This window comes from Apostichopus japonicus, chromosome 23 (assembly GCF_037975245.1).
Source record: "Apostichopus japonicus isolate 1M-3 chromosome 23, ASM3797524v1, whole genome shotgun sequence".
NCBI classification, from domain to species: domain Eukaryota; kingdom Metazoa; phylum Echinodermata; class Holothuroidea; order Aspidochirotida; family Stichopodidae; genus Apostichopus; species Apostichopus japonicus.
The window spans coordinates 14,028,084-14,045,198 of NC_092583.1; the positions used below are offsets into that span (position 1 = coordinate 14,028,084).

The window sequence follows — 17,115 nt, forward strand, 5'->3', positions numbered from 1 at the left end:
GTAGATAAAAAGGTAGAATCATAAATGCTGTTTACATTCATCTCCCTATGAATCTGATCCTTCTTATTTTTTTTGCAATTTCTATTAGGGGCACTGCCCAAGATGCCCATCTGCAACAACCACCACTGAAAGGTACAAGGATTGACAATTTCTTTCTTATACTAACAGATCATTTGACTGACTATCTTAGTAGATAAAAAGGTAGAATCATAACTGCTGTTTACATTCATCTCCCTATAAATCTGATCCTTCTTATTTTTTGCAATTTCTATTAGGGGCACTGCCCAAGATGCCCATCGGCAACAACCACCACTGAAAGGTACAAGGATTGACAATTTCTTTCTTATACTAACAGATCATTTGACTGACTATCTTAGTAGATAAAAAGGTAGAATCATAACTGCTGTTTACATTCATCTCCCTATAAATCTGATCCTTCTTATTTTTTGCAATTTCTATTAGGGGCACTGCCCAAGATGCCCATCGGCAACAACCACCACTGAAAGGTACAAGGATTGACAATTTCTTTCTTATACTAACAGATCATTTGACTGACTATCTTAAAACGGATACATAAATTATACAGTTTACTTGCACTTATATCTTTTGAAAGAAAAAAAAGGTTGAACAAGGGCAGAACACAGACGTTTTTGGAACTTGCAGGTACCAGTATATGAGATGATTCCAAATAATGTGGTATTAGTGGCAGTACTTGCCACTTTATTACAGGGAATGCAAGAGAGGATTAGTGGTCTGTTTATTAACCAACGATGTAAAAACAATGTGCCATATGGTAAACAATCACAAGGTGCATTACATAATGTCGAGATCTCTTCAACACTGGCTGTTATGTTTGCAGCCAACTTCGAGCAAGAAATGACACATTGTTTATCAAGTTCGAGCTTTGTCTCTCCTATACTCTGCATTTAAACACAATCATCGAAATTGATCATAAAGACAGAAAACGATTGTATCCTTTTGTTGTACTAATATATTACACAATTTTCTTTCTATTTTACAATGCAAAAAGGAAATCTAACTTCTCATAAACTACTCTTGTTCCTACCACCCTAAACAACAAAAATGTTACCGAACCTTCACCAGAACATTCAGGACTAGAGTACTGACCCTTCCAGGAAAAGAGAAGAAACTATACCAAATAGCATATAAATGTCTCAGTGAGAGACTGAATGCTACAATGCATATTGATGCTTGAATATGAGTCCTTGGACTTTCTAGCATATTTGTGAGAAGTGACAATGGCTGAAGAGGGTTCAATGGGACATATGACTTTGACTTGAGGGGGCCAACCACAAAGTTTCCCCAAGACTTTCCAACAAAATGGATCACACCTACAGTATGAATTCTATCCCACAAATTCCACTATTTGTTTTTGAACAAAGGGCACTTTTTAAATGGGGGGGGGGGAAAAGATTTAAAAAAAAAAAAAAAAATCAGATTTTTTTAATACAAAACTAATATAATTTATATTACATATTTATTCATAAGTATCTGTTTTTCAACAATAGGACAATTTTTAATTACATTTCATTTAAGGTTGTCAACACAAGGGCACTTTTTAAATGACAAAACCAGATTTTTATTTTAATACAAAAATGAAATAATTTATATTAAATATTCATTCATAAGTATCTGTTTTCAACAATAGGACACTTTTTAAGTACATTTCATTTTAGGTTGTCAACACAAAGGCACTTTTTAAATGACAAAATCAGATATTTTTAAAATACAAAAATGAAATAATTTATATTAAATATTTATTCATAAGTATCTGTTTTCAACAATAGGACACTTTTTAATTACATTTCATTTATGGGTGTCAACGATAGGGCACTTTTTGAGTTACGAAAGCAGGAGAAACAACAGAGATGGCCAACAATTGGCAAAAGGAAAGATCCTCCCCAGAGTGGAAGTTGGTCAAAGTTTGTGAACCCCCCCCCCACCCTGAAAGAACCTACATGGTATCATGAAAAGTCATATTTGTACTTAAATTTGTAATACCCCGTCCCCACACCATGAAGACTGACTATGCGTCTGTCTACAAGTCCCAGCAAGAAGGTTTATTTAAGGAGAAATACACCCAAGACTTTTCTACTTAGAGAATACCATTTTGCAGTATTCTCATTTCGACACAACATGAATGCTTGAAAATATTTCTTTGAACCTTAAAATTGATTTAATTGTCACCAATGGTATTCACCATTTTGTTTGAATTCCAACAGTTCCTGCTGGTTTTGTGACATAAGCGAACCATGTATTGCATTTCAACACATATATTTCCTACGCGCCGTTCACGATTACTAAGGGCAATATCTAGTCAAATTTTTCTTCCGGACTCTGGAATTTTTGAAAAAATGAGAACATGCATAATGACCTCCAAAACAGAAGGTTTGTAAAAACGATTAAAAAATTCCTGGGGCTGTATATCTCATTTAAACTTACCTGTAACTTTTTTACAGTACAGATGTTTTCAAAACTGTGGGTACCTGTAAAAACGACAAAATATAAACAGCAATGAATGATACAGAAAGAAAACTTTAAATTTCTGTCTGAAAAAGCTATGAAAACCATAAATATATAATGCCAAGTGATCATAATCTCCCAACCTACTACTGGAAGTGGCTGGGGAGGCAAGGGTGGGGGGGGGGAGGTGTAGGTGATGTTGAGACTGTGCACGAAATGTTTAATTTATGCTTAACATCGCATTTTGTTTGCCTCCGGTTGACATGCTTATGGAGATCTACCAAGTATTACTGAGTTAGATATTAACAACTGATTCAGCAAAGGCAAACTCTAGGCTGTTTAAAGCAAATGAAGTTAAATCGTAATTAACCACTCTATACATGTATATTTGACTCTACGAACTTTGTCATCCTGAACTTTTTCAAATTAGTATAAATCTCAAGCAAAAGCAAGTTCTTTATGTAAGGTTACTAAGGTAACCTGAAATTACAACATATTTTTTTTTTTTTAAAAACAGGTTGTTTTTCACAAAACACATCAAATAACACGTCAAGCCACCTCAACCAAGACTCCTCAGCCCTTTGCGAATCCCCTTCCTACCAGACAAAAAATGAAACAAATAAGAATATGCCTTGAATGGGGGGTTCACAAACTACACTTTGTTGAACAGATATTGGGAACAATCTAGGTTAAAACCCCCTGCAGCAAATACCAAACTACCACTCATGGAATTCTTTACAATCTTTTCATCACAAAAAAATTGCAGGAATAATAGGAAAAAATTAGCTTAGTAGAAATAGTGGCATGCACTAGTAACTCTGTATGGAATTGAAATGTTTTGTTATGAAATACTTAGATAAGAACTCTTTGTGTTTTTTTCAGTGTTGTTGTCCTTGATATTGGTACTGATATATGCCCTTTTTAACTGAAAAACAAACAATATGTCAATCAACAAATGGATAATTAAATTTTCCATAATTACCTGGCAGGGTTCCCTTCCAGTATACCAATAGGTATTACGGTGGTTTGAAAAAATAGCTTGTACGTCATATATAATACTACATTCAAGTGGAAGCCATATTTATGATACTGAAAAAATCTAAATATTGCCTTTGTTCTATATAAAATTTAGTAACTGTCCTTTAATCGGGTGCATGAGCAAGTAAATGTCTTGATCTCACTTTTTAATACAGAAAAATAATGTAGAGAACATTTTTCGATGGACTTGGTTATTGCCAGCAAGGCAATAACATTATTGAAAAATTCTCTTAATGAATGAAAAACAATGCAGTGTGTTTTAAGAACGTCCAGAACATGTGGTAATGAAGTGGTACTGTGTGAATGACTGCAGTGTTGTCATCACTATTATTTAGTACACATTAGGATTTTAATGAACTCTCATGATGGAGTGCGTCATGCCTATCTTAAAGGTATGGAAGACTCACCCCAAACCGTGTGCGGCCATCTGAAAAGTTAACTTTTCGTTGCTTGCAAGTGACGTTTTGTTTGTGTTGCTACAAAATGCAGACAGTAATGAAACATTGTGTAATCTTTAGCTGGACCTGAGATGTCCATCACTGTATGCTTTGTACACTGTGCTTTGGGTATTGACCGCAGCTGTATGTACTGACTGTACACTAGTGTCTAAATTACCGACGGTAGCAAGCTGTGTGTGTATTTTCTGGGATCGATGGTGGTGTCTAACACTTCTGTTACACCTCATTCGAAACTAGGTCAAATTACGGGCATAAGACGTTTCTTTTTGCGCGAGTCTTCACACCCTTTAAGTACTGAGTAGGTGCAGCCACATGGTTGTAACATTGTACCTTGTTAGCTTGAGGTATCCAATGAAGTGCATGTATTACATGGTGCAAAATTCACAACCGACCACACAAACGTAGCATTACATCAAACAGCCAGTACACATAACTTCATGGAAACACATTGCTAGACCTAGAATATAGGACTGAGTTATTTTGAACTGAACAGGAGTACCTAACCATAAAAATATTAATAGTAATAATAATAATAAATAAACAAATAAAGGCCAAACAGAGAAAGAATTTGAACCAAATAAACTAGTTGTGTTTTAATATTAAACAAGTTTAATACTTAAAAGGTAGTCTTTGTAATTTGGTGTCTACAAGACATTTCTTGGATGATCACCAAAAGACTTAAAATAGTTTGTTCTTGTGACCTTAAATTTGGGTACCACTACGTACCAGTTTGAAATAAAATACAATATAATGGCTATCACATGGTTTAGTAGGAGTTGAAACGTGACTTGGCACAGCACCAAAACAACAACTTCTGCAGTTACAGCAGTTATTCAAATTTTACTGAAGGAAATATGATTGGTTGAGCTTGTAAGGGATGACTGCGCAAGTATTACTACAGTTTAGGTTGTATAACGAACCAGTGAATGGAAACGTGCAAGATCAAGGATGGGACATGTGTGAGTGTGGGCCTACAAATATGACGAAGTTCAGCTAACCTTTAATATTGAAGCTACATTTGATTAAAAGGGTTGCCATATCAATTGTTTGTGACATTTAGGGTTAGAGACCCCTACAGCACGAAAATTTATTCAAAGGAAAATAGTATAGACACAAACTTTACAGCACTCATGTGTTGTCCTGTAGCAGTTTAACTAAAAGTACATTGGTTTTAATTTTTTTTAAATTGTCTTCTTCTGAATGAAATTTGAATGTAATGCAAGAATAGTCGTACATATGGACTTGAATGATTTTCTAAGGCAGGTTTTGATGTTGAAAACAACAGGGATGCAGGTTTGAACAGCTCTTGTCTAGACAAACAAGCCTCGATCGATAAACTACATACAAGTATGTATTTTTCAAAGCGTAAACTAACCAATCGTGACCTTTTTTCTCGATTCCCCTCCTCCATAGGGACTAGGCCAAACCAAAAAACTTAAAGACAAACCCATTTCTCTCAATATGCATAAGACACAAGATGAATTGTTCCATTTCAAACAGGGGTCAAATAGGCGTGCGTGCATATAGCTGTATGGGTGCAGTCAACATGATTGCCGCTGTCGGTTGTAAACAGATACTGCATACTGTATGTATGCAGCACATATGAAAAGTTAAATACATTGAAACTGCAATGTTATCTTCTTGTGGTATAATCATTTTTCTTAATATGTTAATATCTTTTGTGGCGCAAATTTCCAGAATGGCATATTTACAGTGTGACCGTGTGTGTTGCATGTACAGCTGTGTGAATTGCATACTAAGCTTGTATAACATGCTTAGTTGACTTGGCCACTCCCACATGACCAGTGGCGGAGCTAGGGACATTGGTCAAGGGGGGCGAGAATGGTCTGTAGGGGTGCTTTCGACACTATCTAAGCGGAGCGCAACCACAGGTTGGCGCGGAGCGTACAGACATATTTTGAGTAAAGATACTCCCCAGATCGCCGGAAATGACCCTTTCCGGGCCTTGCTAATTTGCAGATAAACAAAGAATAAATAGGTATCATCGCCATTTGTGATAACTCAGAAGTTTATATGTGTGTTGAAAGTACATGCATTTCATCACAATACCTGTGGTATCTTTGTGGATGCTCATGTTTTCGTAGCCCTGGCACAATGCCTGTTGTACCTATTAGGTATTTTGGACCTGTAAATGCCAACAATACCACATCTTGTCAGAAAATTATACACCAACAAAATGTGACAAATGTCAATATGTAGATGAGAGCGCAATAAAAAAGTCAAAATCGCGAATAAGTAAAAAGTGGTAAAAAGCTGAAAAGGGCGCCAGCAGTCCATTTGAGTCCATCAGGGGGGCATCCGCCCCCCCCCCCCCCGACTGTATGGACGCTCCGCCACTGCACATGACCACTGAGCTTTGTGGAGAGTCGTCAGAAACATGCATAAGTGTGCAGCTCAGATGGTGATAGAGAAAATGCGACTCCCCGGTCAAACATGTTGGTATGCACACTTTTATCTGTACTAATCGCAACTTATGATGATGTTTGAACATCACATAAAATAACAGGGTTCTTGTATTGATTGTCATGGATATAGTAACCAAGTAAGATGCCCATGTAAGCTTAACATTTTAAATTTTTGTACTTAAAAGGTTTTCACATTTTGACCACTTTTGGCCTCAAAGATCGAACCACTGACCTCCACATAAAACGAAGCTTTATCTTCTTCACTATGATGGATCATTATCTTGAGCACAAGGTTTTCTACATGCTGTAGAGAGAAGAAACTACACAATGAAAACTGGCACCAACAACTGTATGAGCAAGTAGCAACCTACACATACTGCTGATAATTACAACCATGTTATCAGAATAACCTGCAGTAGTAGCTGATACTTCTAAACAGCAAAGATCTAAATGACTAGCTCCTTTGATGCTCTCTTTTCTTTTTCCTTTATGGGGGAGGGTGGGGGGGGGGAATTGTTTATTCATGGATTAGCTTTTTGTTTAAAACTTCCAGACTATAACTAAGTTCATGCAAGGTCATCAGCACTGGCTGCAAATATTAGCATGCAAGTTCTTTGAAGCTGTAGTATGCATTATACTAAAATATGTGCTTATTAATCAAACAATCATGACGATTAACTTTTTGGCCAAATTTTGGCCCACTTAATGTACAGAACAAGCTGCTTGGAACAAATTCAAGTGAGTGTACACATCAATTTGTCCTGCATTTCTTTCACCAATGGAGTAACAGTTCCTGTTTGAAATCAGATGAATTCTTGAGCGAATATCTTGACCGGACTACATACTAGTGAAAAACCAAGTATGCAGGGAACACTGTTTGTTCGGCTCAATCATGGATTGAGCCTCTAGGGTTGTGCAATCAACATCAATACATTGACTAGGATGGGGTTGGGGAGGGGGGGGGAAGGTGGTTAAATGTGTCCAATACATTATTTTGAGAAAGATGGATGTGCTATCTTTATCTCCCACAACACAAGGATAACAAGCACAACAGAGTTAAATATTAAGGAGTATCCAGTTTATCCATCATCAGTAGTACAAGTTCAATATGTGTCCAGTCACTGACTGGAGTCACTGTGCTAGAACTCTCACTTGCAAGGACCAAGCGCAGCAGATTTATAAGGAGTCCCTTACTTAAAGCACCAGTCTAACCAACAACAGTATTAACTGTTAGACTTGAGTCCAGTCTCTGACTGTGTTATTTCTATGGGTAATAATTTTACAAAACGGTTGAGCTGAAGTGGTATTTAGTAACTCAAGAGATGACTTGTTACAACACTGATACAGAGCCTTAGTTTTGAATAAGTTTTGCTCATTTCAATGATAAGTATGTCAATCATGTCAGTTATTTATTGGTACAGGGAATAATTTATCCAGTATCGCATAGCAAAATGCAATGCAAAATGGTCATATTGCTATATAAGTCCAAAGTTGTGTAGACATATTTTACACAGGAACCATACTCGTTTATGATCTTGAGACAAAATCCAGAGCCTTCAAAACTGCTAGTATTCAAACTTTGAACCCTATATTCCCAGGGGCGTAGCCAGTATGTAGCACTGTTGGCCTGGTCCTACACTTTTTTTGGCCAAGTTATCTTTTTTTAAAAACACCCATAATTCAAATCCATAAGCTTGCTGGGCGAGTTTAAGAGTCTAGACAGGAAAAACTATTGAAACGAACGTAGCAAGAATATGGCTAAATTAGGTGACCTATTCTTCTGTCATCTAGGCTGTCATTTCTATCGTGTGCCGTTTCATTCAATACTCTACCCACCAAAAAAGACTAGGATCCGATCTTGTCAGTTTTTTAACATCTGGGTTTAAAAGTGATATTGAATGAGGTGTCTCAAGTTAGCAAGAGGCCATGGAACCAGAATCAACACTTGGGAAGGGCCGTTTCAGCCCATCTGGGGGTTTGTAAAACCAAAAACCAATGGTGGCGCTCCCCTCAGAGAGTCATGCCTACAACTTTGAAAATCCTGGCTACACCCCTGATTCCCAATAACTGAAATTAGGCAAATAGTGCCGGGTGAGACAAATTTAACAAACATTTTGAGCAGGGAAATCCTTATTGGTGTCTGCTAATTCATACTTTATCTCTGATTATATACTACTTCTGTGCAAACACAAAATGATCATCAATAACAACATCACAAAAGATATTCACAAAGACATAGCAAAAAGCTTAGTCATGATAGATATGACAAGAGTACACCCACACCTGAACAAGCTGCCAAGTCAAATAAACAATTTTTCTTATCTATTTTTCCACCACACAATAGATACCAGTCTGTCACCCTCACAATCTATACATATTTTTTTATATTTATATTTATATTGTAATAAATTGTCAAATTAATATAATACACTATATACAGTTATATATACAGATAGTGTATTATATATCACTTTGCTGCGAAAGAATTTAATTGACAAAATCTTGTAAATATATTTTTTAAATTTGGAACAAAACATTGAACTGCTATTATCTGGCTGGCACCAAAAAGGTTTCCACATTGTATTTTATATAATTTTCCTTAACAAATTTGTACTACAGAAAAAAATGCTGGGAAATTTAAAATAAAATTTGAAAGGGCAATAGAACAAGAAACCTTTTTTGAACCTGTGACCTCAGACCTGTTTAACAGCCCTACCGGTGCTCAACTAATTGAGCTATCCAGCTCTTAGTTACTGATGATATATCTGCATAACCAACTCTTGGCTAGGGAGTGCCCAGTCAGTACAATACTTTGCATATCACATAATATGGGATCACAACCCAATTTCATTGCACGTAACCAGGAAAGTGGAAGGGTGGAATTTTAAGAGACAGTTGCATTTGTGTAATTATTATTAAATTATGCAAAGGGGCACATCTAGGTTTAATGGTAAATATTACGAATTGTCCACATTTAGGTAACATCATATCAATGCATAATTAACTGTTTACCTCCATAAGGGCTATAGTCAAATACAGCAGGAATATTTGTCAGTGTTAAAATAATACATGCAAAAACCTATACCCTTGTTCCAAAGCCTATTTTGTTAAACCTTGATACAACAACTTGCCACATTTATCTCCTTGACTAAATAAAAAATAACATTTATCAGGAAAATATTATTTTTTTGCAAACAATGAAATCATTTCATCTTTCTTCCAATAAAAATAATACAATGGTCTGATACATAATAAAACAAACAATGCAATCAACATTGAACCCTTCAAGACATCTATAAACAAGGACAATGCTAATGTCATTGACATATTAACCATATAGATTGCTCTGTTTGTTTAAGTTGCTTAAACATTTAAGTCACTTTAGAAAGAATCAACTGTTAGCCCAGTAGAGGAGTTTGACCTAGACAGTGAAATGTCAGAACAAAGGAAGGATGTTTGCCCTGATCATTTAATTAAGGTCAAGGTATCTTTTATAGAAGTCTTACCCAAAGAGAAATATTGGAGGCAGACAATGTTAAACTTGTATTTAAGAGAAAATAAAGTCCCCTACTTTTTAGTTGCAAGTGTCATGTCAATGTTTTGTCCTTTTCTTGAGATATGGTTGATTGAATGAAATAAAATATTGGTGGACTAAACCTTGCCTTAATTACCTCAGGAAGTGAATCACAGTGTGACTCATTAGGTCAGTTGTTCTTCAAAGCTTTACTTAGGCTGTTATAATCTCCTAGTTGATTTATACTTGAAACCTGATTCATTTGGAATGTTTGCTTAGCTCTCAAATGTTCTCTGTCAGAATTTCTTGAAATGCAAACTTTTATAGAAATATTACATTCCTCTGTGAATAAATGATTGAAATATTATTTAATGAAGAAGACCTTTTAGCTCAATTGTCCTCATGACATCATTCACTCTGTTGTTGCCAGATACAAAATATCAAATTTGAAAAAGTCAGATCTTTACAACACACAAAGCTATGAGGATGTGATTTTGACCAAAAATGCAAATAATTATCATCAAGTTTGCTAAGAACTTAAGCCACCCAAAAGATCTCCTTAAAACCACATATGACATGTGACTGAAAACTTTGAATGATTTTTTCATATTTTTTTTTTTATGAACACTGAATAATTATAATAAGCAATGTATCTTACACGAAGTTTAATTAAACTGATGAGTTATCTATATGTAAATATGAAGCAGACTTTTAATTGTTCACGTCAGTGATATAGGGTTTGTTATTTGAAAAGACTAATAACCATATCAGATGCCATGTGTGACTGGAAACATGATTACAGTACAGATAGTACTATTTTGTGACAAACACTGAAATTGTATGACAAGAAGGATATAGAAAAACACAGCTTATCTTCCTGTTGGTGTTATACTTCAACCCACTGCAATGTCAATTGATGTTAAGTGCATTGCCACTTGAGGCAGAATTTAAATAACTATATCAAGTACAGTAAATCAAGAAATTATAAGCAGCACTGGTCAAAGAGATTAAAGAGAACCTTCTGAACTTAAACACAACAGTTTGTAACTTGTTAATAGATTTCTACAGATCTATCTATATTAATTCATACAAACAAATTATTGTAAAATTGTATATTTTGATATATTCAACTGTCTTTAACTTTCCTGTGAAGTTGAGAACTGGGAAATAAACTTAAATAATGTATCGATCGATCAACTAACACAATCAATCTATTTAAAAAATTGTAAAACTTTCATGAAACGATATTAATTACTTGGATTGTTATTTAATTAACAATAGCTGCTATGGCTGTGCAGGATATGGTGTAGATGGAAGTGGTGAGAAACATCGTAGTTTATTAGTGTCTGATTACAAATTTAACCAAAGATATCATGTGTTTAAAAGATTAATGAGCAAAGATTAGGCAGGGATTTTTTTTAATGGTAGTCTCAGCTGGTCTGTTCAAGAAAACCAAATCTCTGTTTGGACTAACAAACTCAGATTTGGAGGTCGTCCAGCAGACCACTAGTTGTTTACATCAAATTCGGATCCCTTTGTAATTAAACACCTCCACAGAAAAATGACAAATTGGTATCACCCTTAATCACTTTGGCAAAATAGTGGTAGGTCTATCATCCACTTGAATGGGAGTTCTACTGTCGTTGGAGCTAGTGTTCAATTCACCAAACCTACACATCTCTCCTACTGGGTATTTATAAGTAGCAGGATAAGCAATTTTTTTTTTAAGCAACTTACCCTTCTGGAATTGAATAAAACTCTTGCATGAAGAGTTGAGTGGTATCAGGTTTAACCATCCAGTTTAAGCTTCCTACTTGTGAAGTTAAAATCGACCTAGGAAAATGGAGCAAATTTACTCAATTATTGCAAGTTTACATCAGAAAGATAAGGTTAAAGGATTCTAAGGGGATTTAAGAAAATTAATGGCCAACCCACATGTGACTCTAGGGTGTATGGAATTGACTAGCAGGGTTGATATTTTAGTTATCACAGTGGAACTAAACACAGAAATTACAATGCGAATATTCCAACAGAACTACAAAAGCCTCTGTTACAGATGGGTGATATATTGTGCATGCAACTTGACTCGTGTGGGGTGCGTAGGTTGAATTCTTTCATAGTTTCAAACTTGCATTGAGTCCTGAAAAGTACAAATATGTAGTGTAACAAATAAAAAACAAGGAAAGGAGTCTTTACTTTTCACCAGTTATGATTTTTTCATTTTTCTTACTGAAATTGTTTCTCCAAAATAAACAACAAATGAAACTATGGTATAATATATATATATATATATATATATATATATATATATATATATATATATATATATATATATATATATTGCAGAGAGAAAATCCACACTAGGTCATTAGCAATCTATCATTGATGGCAAAGTCTGCTTTACTAATCACATATAGTGTTAACCAATTAGTAAAGCTGGTTTGACTGTTCCTACTTTGTTTAATCTGGTAACCAAAAGTAGATGTGAATGTCTTACCGCAGACTGCCTTTCCTTAATACCCATGTGTTGTGTATTATACAATGGGATCACCATTTACAGAAAATTTTGCAAAAAGGACATCTTTTCTAGCTTACTCAGGAGACATCAGATAGGATAGGCTTGTTGTCATTTTAATCCTATTGCTAGAACACCTGCAAGAAAAGAAAAACAAAAAATTATATTTTTCATGTAACTAGTATGCCCTAAGCTATGTATAATTGATGCACATGATCAAGTCCAAACTTACACCTTAAAAACACAAAAATTTCAAAAATGAAATGAATAATTTGGAGTTCACCATTTTACAAAACTCTATATCATATTAACTTGGTTGATAATTTCAGCAGTTTCCCAATGTGCTTAATCGTTACGATTACGAAGTAGCTTATGACCGCATGTTCGAGTCTGATCCACTGAAAATCTTTAAATTTGATTTATTTATTTAGTAGTCAATGGCAGTTCATTAATGACAATAATGAGTTGGGAAATTAGGAATAATTAAGTGGGGAAAAAGAATAGTCAATAGCTGATACTGTTACCAACAGAACCAATCTAGTAGATATCAAAAAACCATATAGATTAATTTGAATTGTTACAAAATGTAAGACGGGGAAGTAAGAGATTGTTACAGGATATTAAGGACTCAACATATTTTATCAATCAAAGGTTTTCAGTTGAATCATGAATTTGAACGATTTGAGTTAAATGAAGCTTATCAGGGTTAAATTTAAAGCATTCGAAGTAAATGATCAAATCTGAACTGAATTTAATCCATTCACATAAACTTGATTGGTGCTGAATTAAATTGAATCCAATAAACTGAGTTTGAATAGCATTGAACTTAATCAACTGAAATGGATTTGAATGAATTTAATGACAGTACAAATGCAGTCAAAGCTGAGAACTCAATTCAAACAAAATCAACTTTAATGCATCAGTGAAATGAGTCTAAAACAGAATTAATTTTTAATGATAGACAATGTTATTAAGGCTCTTTACAAGATTTGACAAAGGTATATTAATTAGTGCAAATGTAAATTCTGTCAGATTAAAAAAAAAGCACAAAACAATTCAACAAAAAATCAATCAACAGCTTGTACTGTAGTTAGTTACTTTTCTTGATAAATCAGTCTTTCATAAACATACCAAAACACAAAACAATACAAAGCAATTTAATCAAAGGAGCAGATTCTGACACTGCTACAGTATGTCTCTAACCTGTTGAACAGACAGTCGAAGGAGAGTCCAGACTATAATTTACATCCCAAAGTATCTTGGTGCAAATTTCATGCAATTCCTACATTACATTTTGAAAATACAAATAGTTGAATTATCAGTTTGTACCAGTGAACTTGAAGCAAACAGGCGTGATGTCATACTTGCACACTGACAGAAAAAAATTGTTTTGCATATTTTTCACTTTATTGAGATGCAACAAACTATTGATGTAAATAGGAAGTTTCCACCTGGACTATCCATGAAATTGCAAATAGATGGCAGTATTTATAAATACTTGCGGCCTTATATACTCACTTATACTAACATATTGAATATTATAAATCAACAGCCAGCTTTGGTAACAGCAATATTCAAGATTTGTATTTTTGGGAAAACCCAATTAATATTTTAATACTGGTGCACTATATTGTCACTACCAAGATCTTAATATGTAAAGAGCTGCAAATAAGTAATATATGTACATTCCTCTTTGAAGTGGTCAGAGAAATAATGTCACAAATCCATCTAACTGATTTCACATTGAAGTTTTCAGTAAATATGTTACATATAAACTGTAGTTGTGAATATGGTGCCAAAAACTGATGATAGATATTTATGAAAAATTTGGAATAAGTCCAACCAACATGAAACCCTAACTTTCATAAAAATAAGAAATCTTGAACACTTATTGCACGAAAGTAGGTAGTATTCTAATACACGGTTCTACATATGATGATCAAAAGTAATTAATTTGTTTTAATTTGCCATTAAAAGGTTACACACAGTAAAAATTTCCTACGTGATAGATGGTAGCAAAAATAAAGAGAAAAACTTCACAATTTTGTACAAAAATAATAATTCATATCTTAACACCTGAAAGGCCTTTAGTACCACTCTATTGTACCACTACACATTTTATGTAGCAATAAAACAAATAATCGTAAAACATCCCCCTCCTCTCCAACCCTCCCTCCCTCCCCCCCCCCCCCCAAAGCAAAGAAGAATATTATTACTTAACACATCACTAATACATTGTTTTCAAGCATCAAAATTCAACAAACAGTATCCTTCATAACATTGCTAGGCTTCCTCCGTTCCCTCTCAAACTGGGTAGACAAGAATTGATACTACATTATTAATGATAAAACAGAAGATTTAGACTAAATTATTCAGTTCCACATCTATGAGTTCATTATAAGGTAATTCAATGTTCTTTCCAAATTTTAGCTAAAAAATGTTAAAGTAATGTCTAACGCAGGTTCGGAGTGAGCAAGTTTTATGCAGAGTGAGTTATCACACAATGTCAGAATGTTATGATAGTGACAATAAAGTACCAAGCTTGAGAATACCAAGCGTGCGTAACATTTTAGCAACTTTAAGAACATATTGGCTTTACAGATTATAGACTAGCCTTAAATTCAATTGTTTTAATATCCAAATGACTTTTAAAAATTGCATGAGTACACCAATGTTATCATGCAAACCACAACATTAACCAATCACAGACAATACTGCAATATCAACAAAATATAGCTTAGATACAAAATATAGCTTAGATACAAATTTAAAAAATAGAAAAAGATAAAGTATATGATGATAAAAAAGAATAAGTCCCTGAGCAAGAATATGAAAAATTTGTGTTTGAGAATCATGATATTTAAAAAAAATTCCTTTAAACAGTGTAAAATGTTTATATACAGATGCAATATTTATCTCTAGAAGAGATAATGAACATAATTGAACTTTGGAGATGCACCTCCCCTTCACCATCTTGCCCCTTCCCCTCTCACAATGCAAGGTGTGAAGCTGACACTACAAAATTACTGGATGCTAAATAGTAATCTTTGCATCCCTGCCTAAATCTTCCCATTCTTTCACTCTTTCACATAATACATGAGTAATAAATGTGTTTAGATCCATTCTCAACATATTGTCACCCAAATATTTTGAATACTTGAATTAATCAGACAAAAATATTGGAATTTCAATATTTTTATATTGACTACAATATTGTAAATTGAAATTGACTAGTGGCCCAATGAAAATTAATAAAAGTAACTAAAAAAAGCTTAACCCAAATATACCCCAAGATGAGATGTGACATCTTATATTCAACTTTGTTATGGGATTTTCTTAAATCTTGTCAGAAAATTTATCAAAAGCAAAATTCCTTAAGGCAGTGTAAAATGTTTACTTGCAGATGCAGTATTTATTTCTAAGACAGATTGCAAAGAGACCCTTTAGTTCCATGTACATCATCCTGCCCCAAAATGAGATGGAAACAACTTAAAACCATAAATTACTGAACTCTAGTTTCATTTTCCATATACCGTCACCTAGACACTTTCCACACTTGCATTACTCACATGCAAACATTTTGGAAAATTTCAATATTTATGATTTTGACTCCAAAATTGAAGTTGACTCTTCAGCCTAATGAAAATTAACAAAAACAACAGAAAAGGCTTAACCAAACATACACCCCAAGATGAGATGTGACGTCTTATATTGAACTAGGAATGAACTAAAAGCCTCTTTCTTGAATTTTATTACCTAATTCCAGTACATAACCCTATAAATTATTAATTGATACTAAGACAACTATTGAATTTGTTTTGAATGACATTATTACTGAGTTATTATCATGGTTAAGTTAAACATGATAGATCTTACATTGCTGTTCTTAGAATCTCTGATAACTGATAAAATGAAACAAATTCATAGAAAAAAAATCATCTATGCACTATAAAAGTTTAATATTGCAAATAATAATATTCCTGTATCTCTGGTTAGGTAAGCTGGTATTCTCTGCTAATGTCTCAGTGAATTCATCTCAGTGGCTTGACCTGTATAAAATGAAGACATAAACATTTATGTTATAATACAAAGAAGAAAAGAAGGAAATATCACATGTGACCAAACTTGGATATATTTATTAACTCTAGTTGAAATCTATGGATTACAAATCAGTGCTCTACCAAATAAATCCAACCTATTTCTGCCAGTCAGAAGCCAAATTACCTTTAAGAGATACCATGTAACCAGTGAAAATACCCCATTGTCATGCAACGTAATTTAAATAAATTAAATTATAAAGGGGTCAACAGATGCACGAACTCGTGGGTGTGATAACTGATCATGATTTACTATATCATTGAAAAGTACAATTTTAGAAAAATCTGGAAAAATCATTGAGTATCACCACTACCAGACTCTATGGCTTCTTTCAAAATTCACTCTTTATTACCAGTCACCACTGACTGCTGTCACTACAGTAAACAGAACTTGAGTCATATTCCCAGTTGTGACTGTACTGTCTACAGTTGAGGTGATAAATTTAGCATCAGACAGCCCAATAGTGTTAACAGCACTCCTGGGATGATTTATATTAATTATTTATTATTATTATTAAGTCTTATTAGTCCAATTCAACACACCACCACAAACTGCTGGGCTTTGAAGAAAAGGGTACCATGA

At 34.1% G+C, this 17,115-nt stretch overlaps 1 protein-coding gene across 2 annotated transcripts in view; it reads right to left on the minus strand.

Annotated features, from left to right (window-relative positions):
- LOC139964929 (tubulin polyglutamylase complex subunit 1-like) overlaps positions 1-17,115 on the minus strand; it is a 32,311-nt gene that overhangs the window by 4,543 nt on the left and 10,653 nt on the right. The window contains exons 9-13 of one of the 2 annotated variants that reach the window (XR_011792128.1): positions 13,639-16,484; positions 12,418-12,572; positions 11,658-11,753; positions 6,639-6,710; positions 2,464-2,507 (exon numbers count right to left, since the gene is read on the minus strand). Coding sequence is in view for 1 of the 2 variants with exons in the window: in XM_071967015.1 (XP_071823116.1) it covers positions 16,467-16,484 (18 nt within the window). In the remaining variant the exon portion in view is untranslated. The other variant, XM_071967015.1, reaches the window with a different exon arrangement.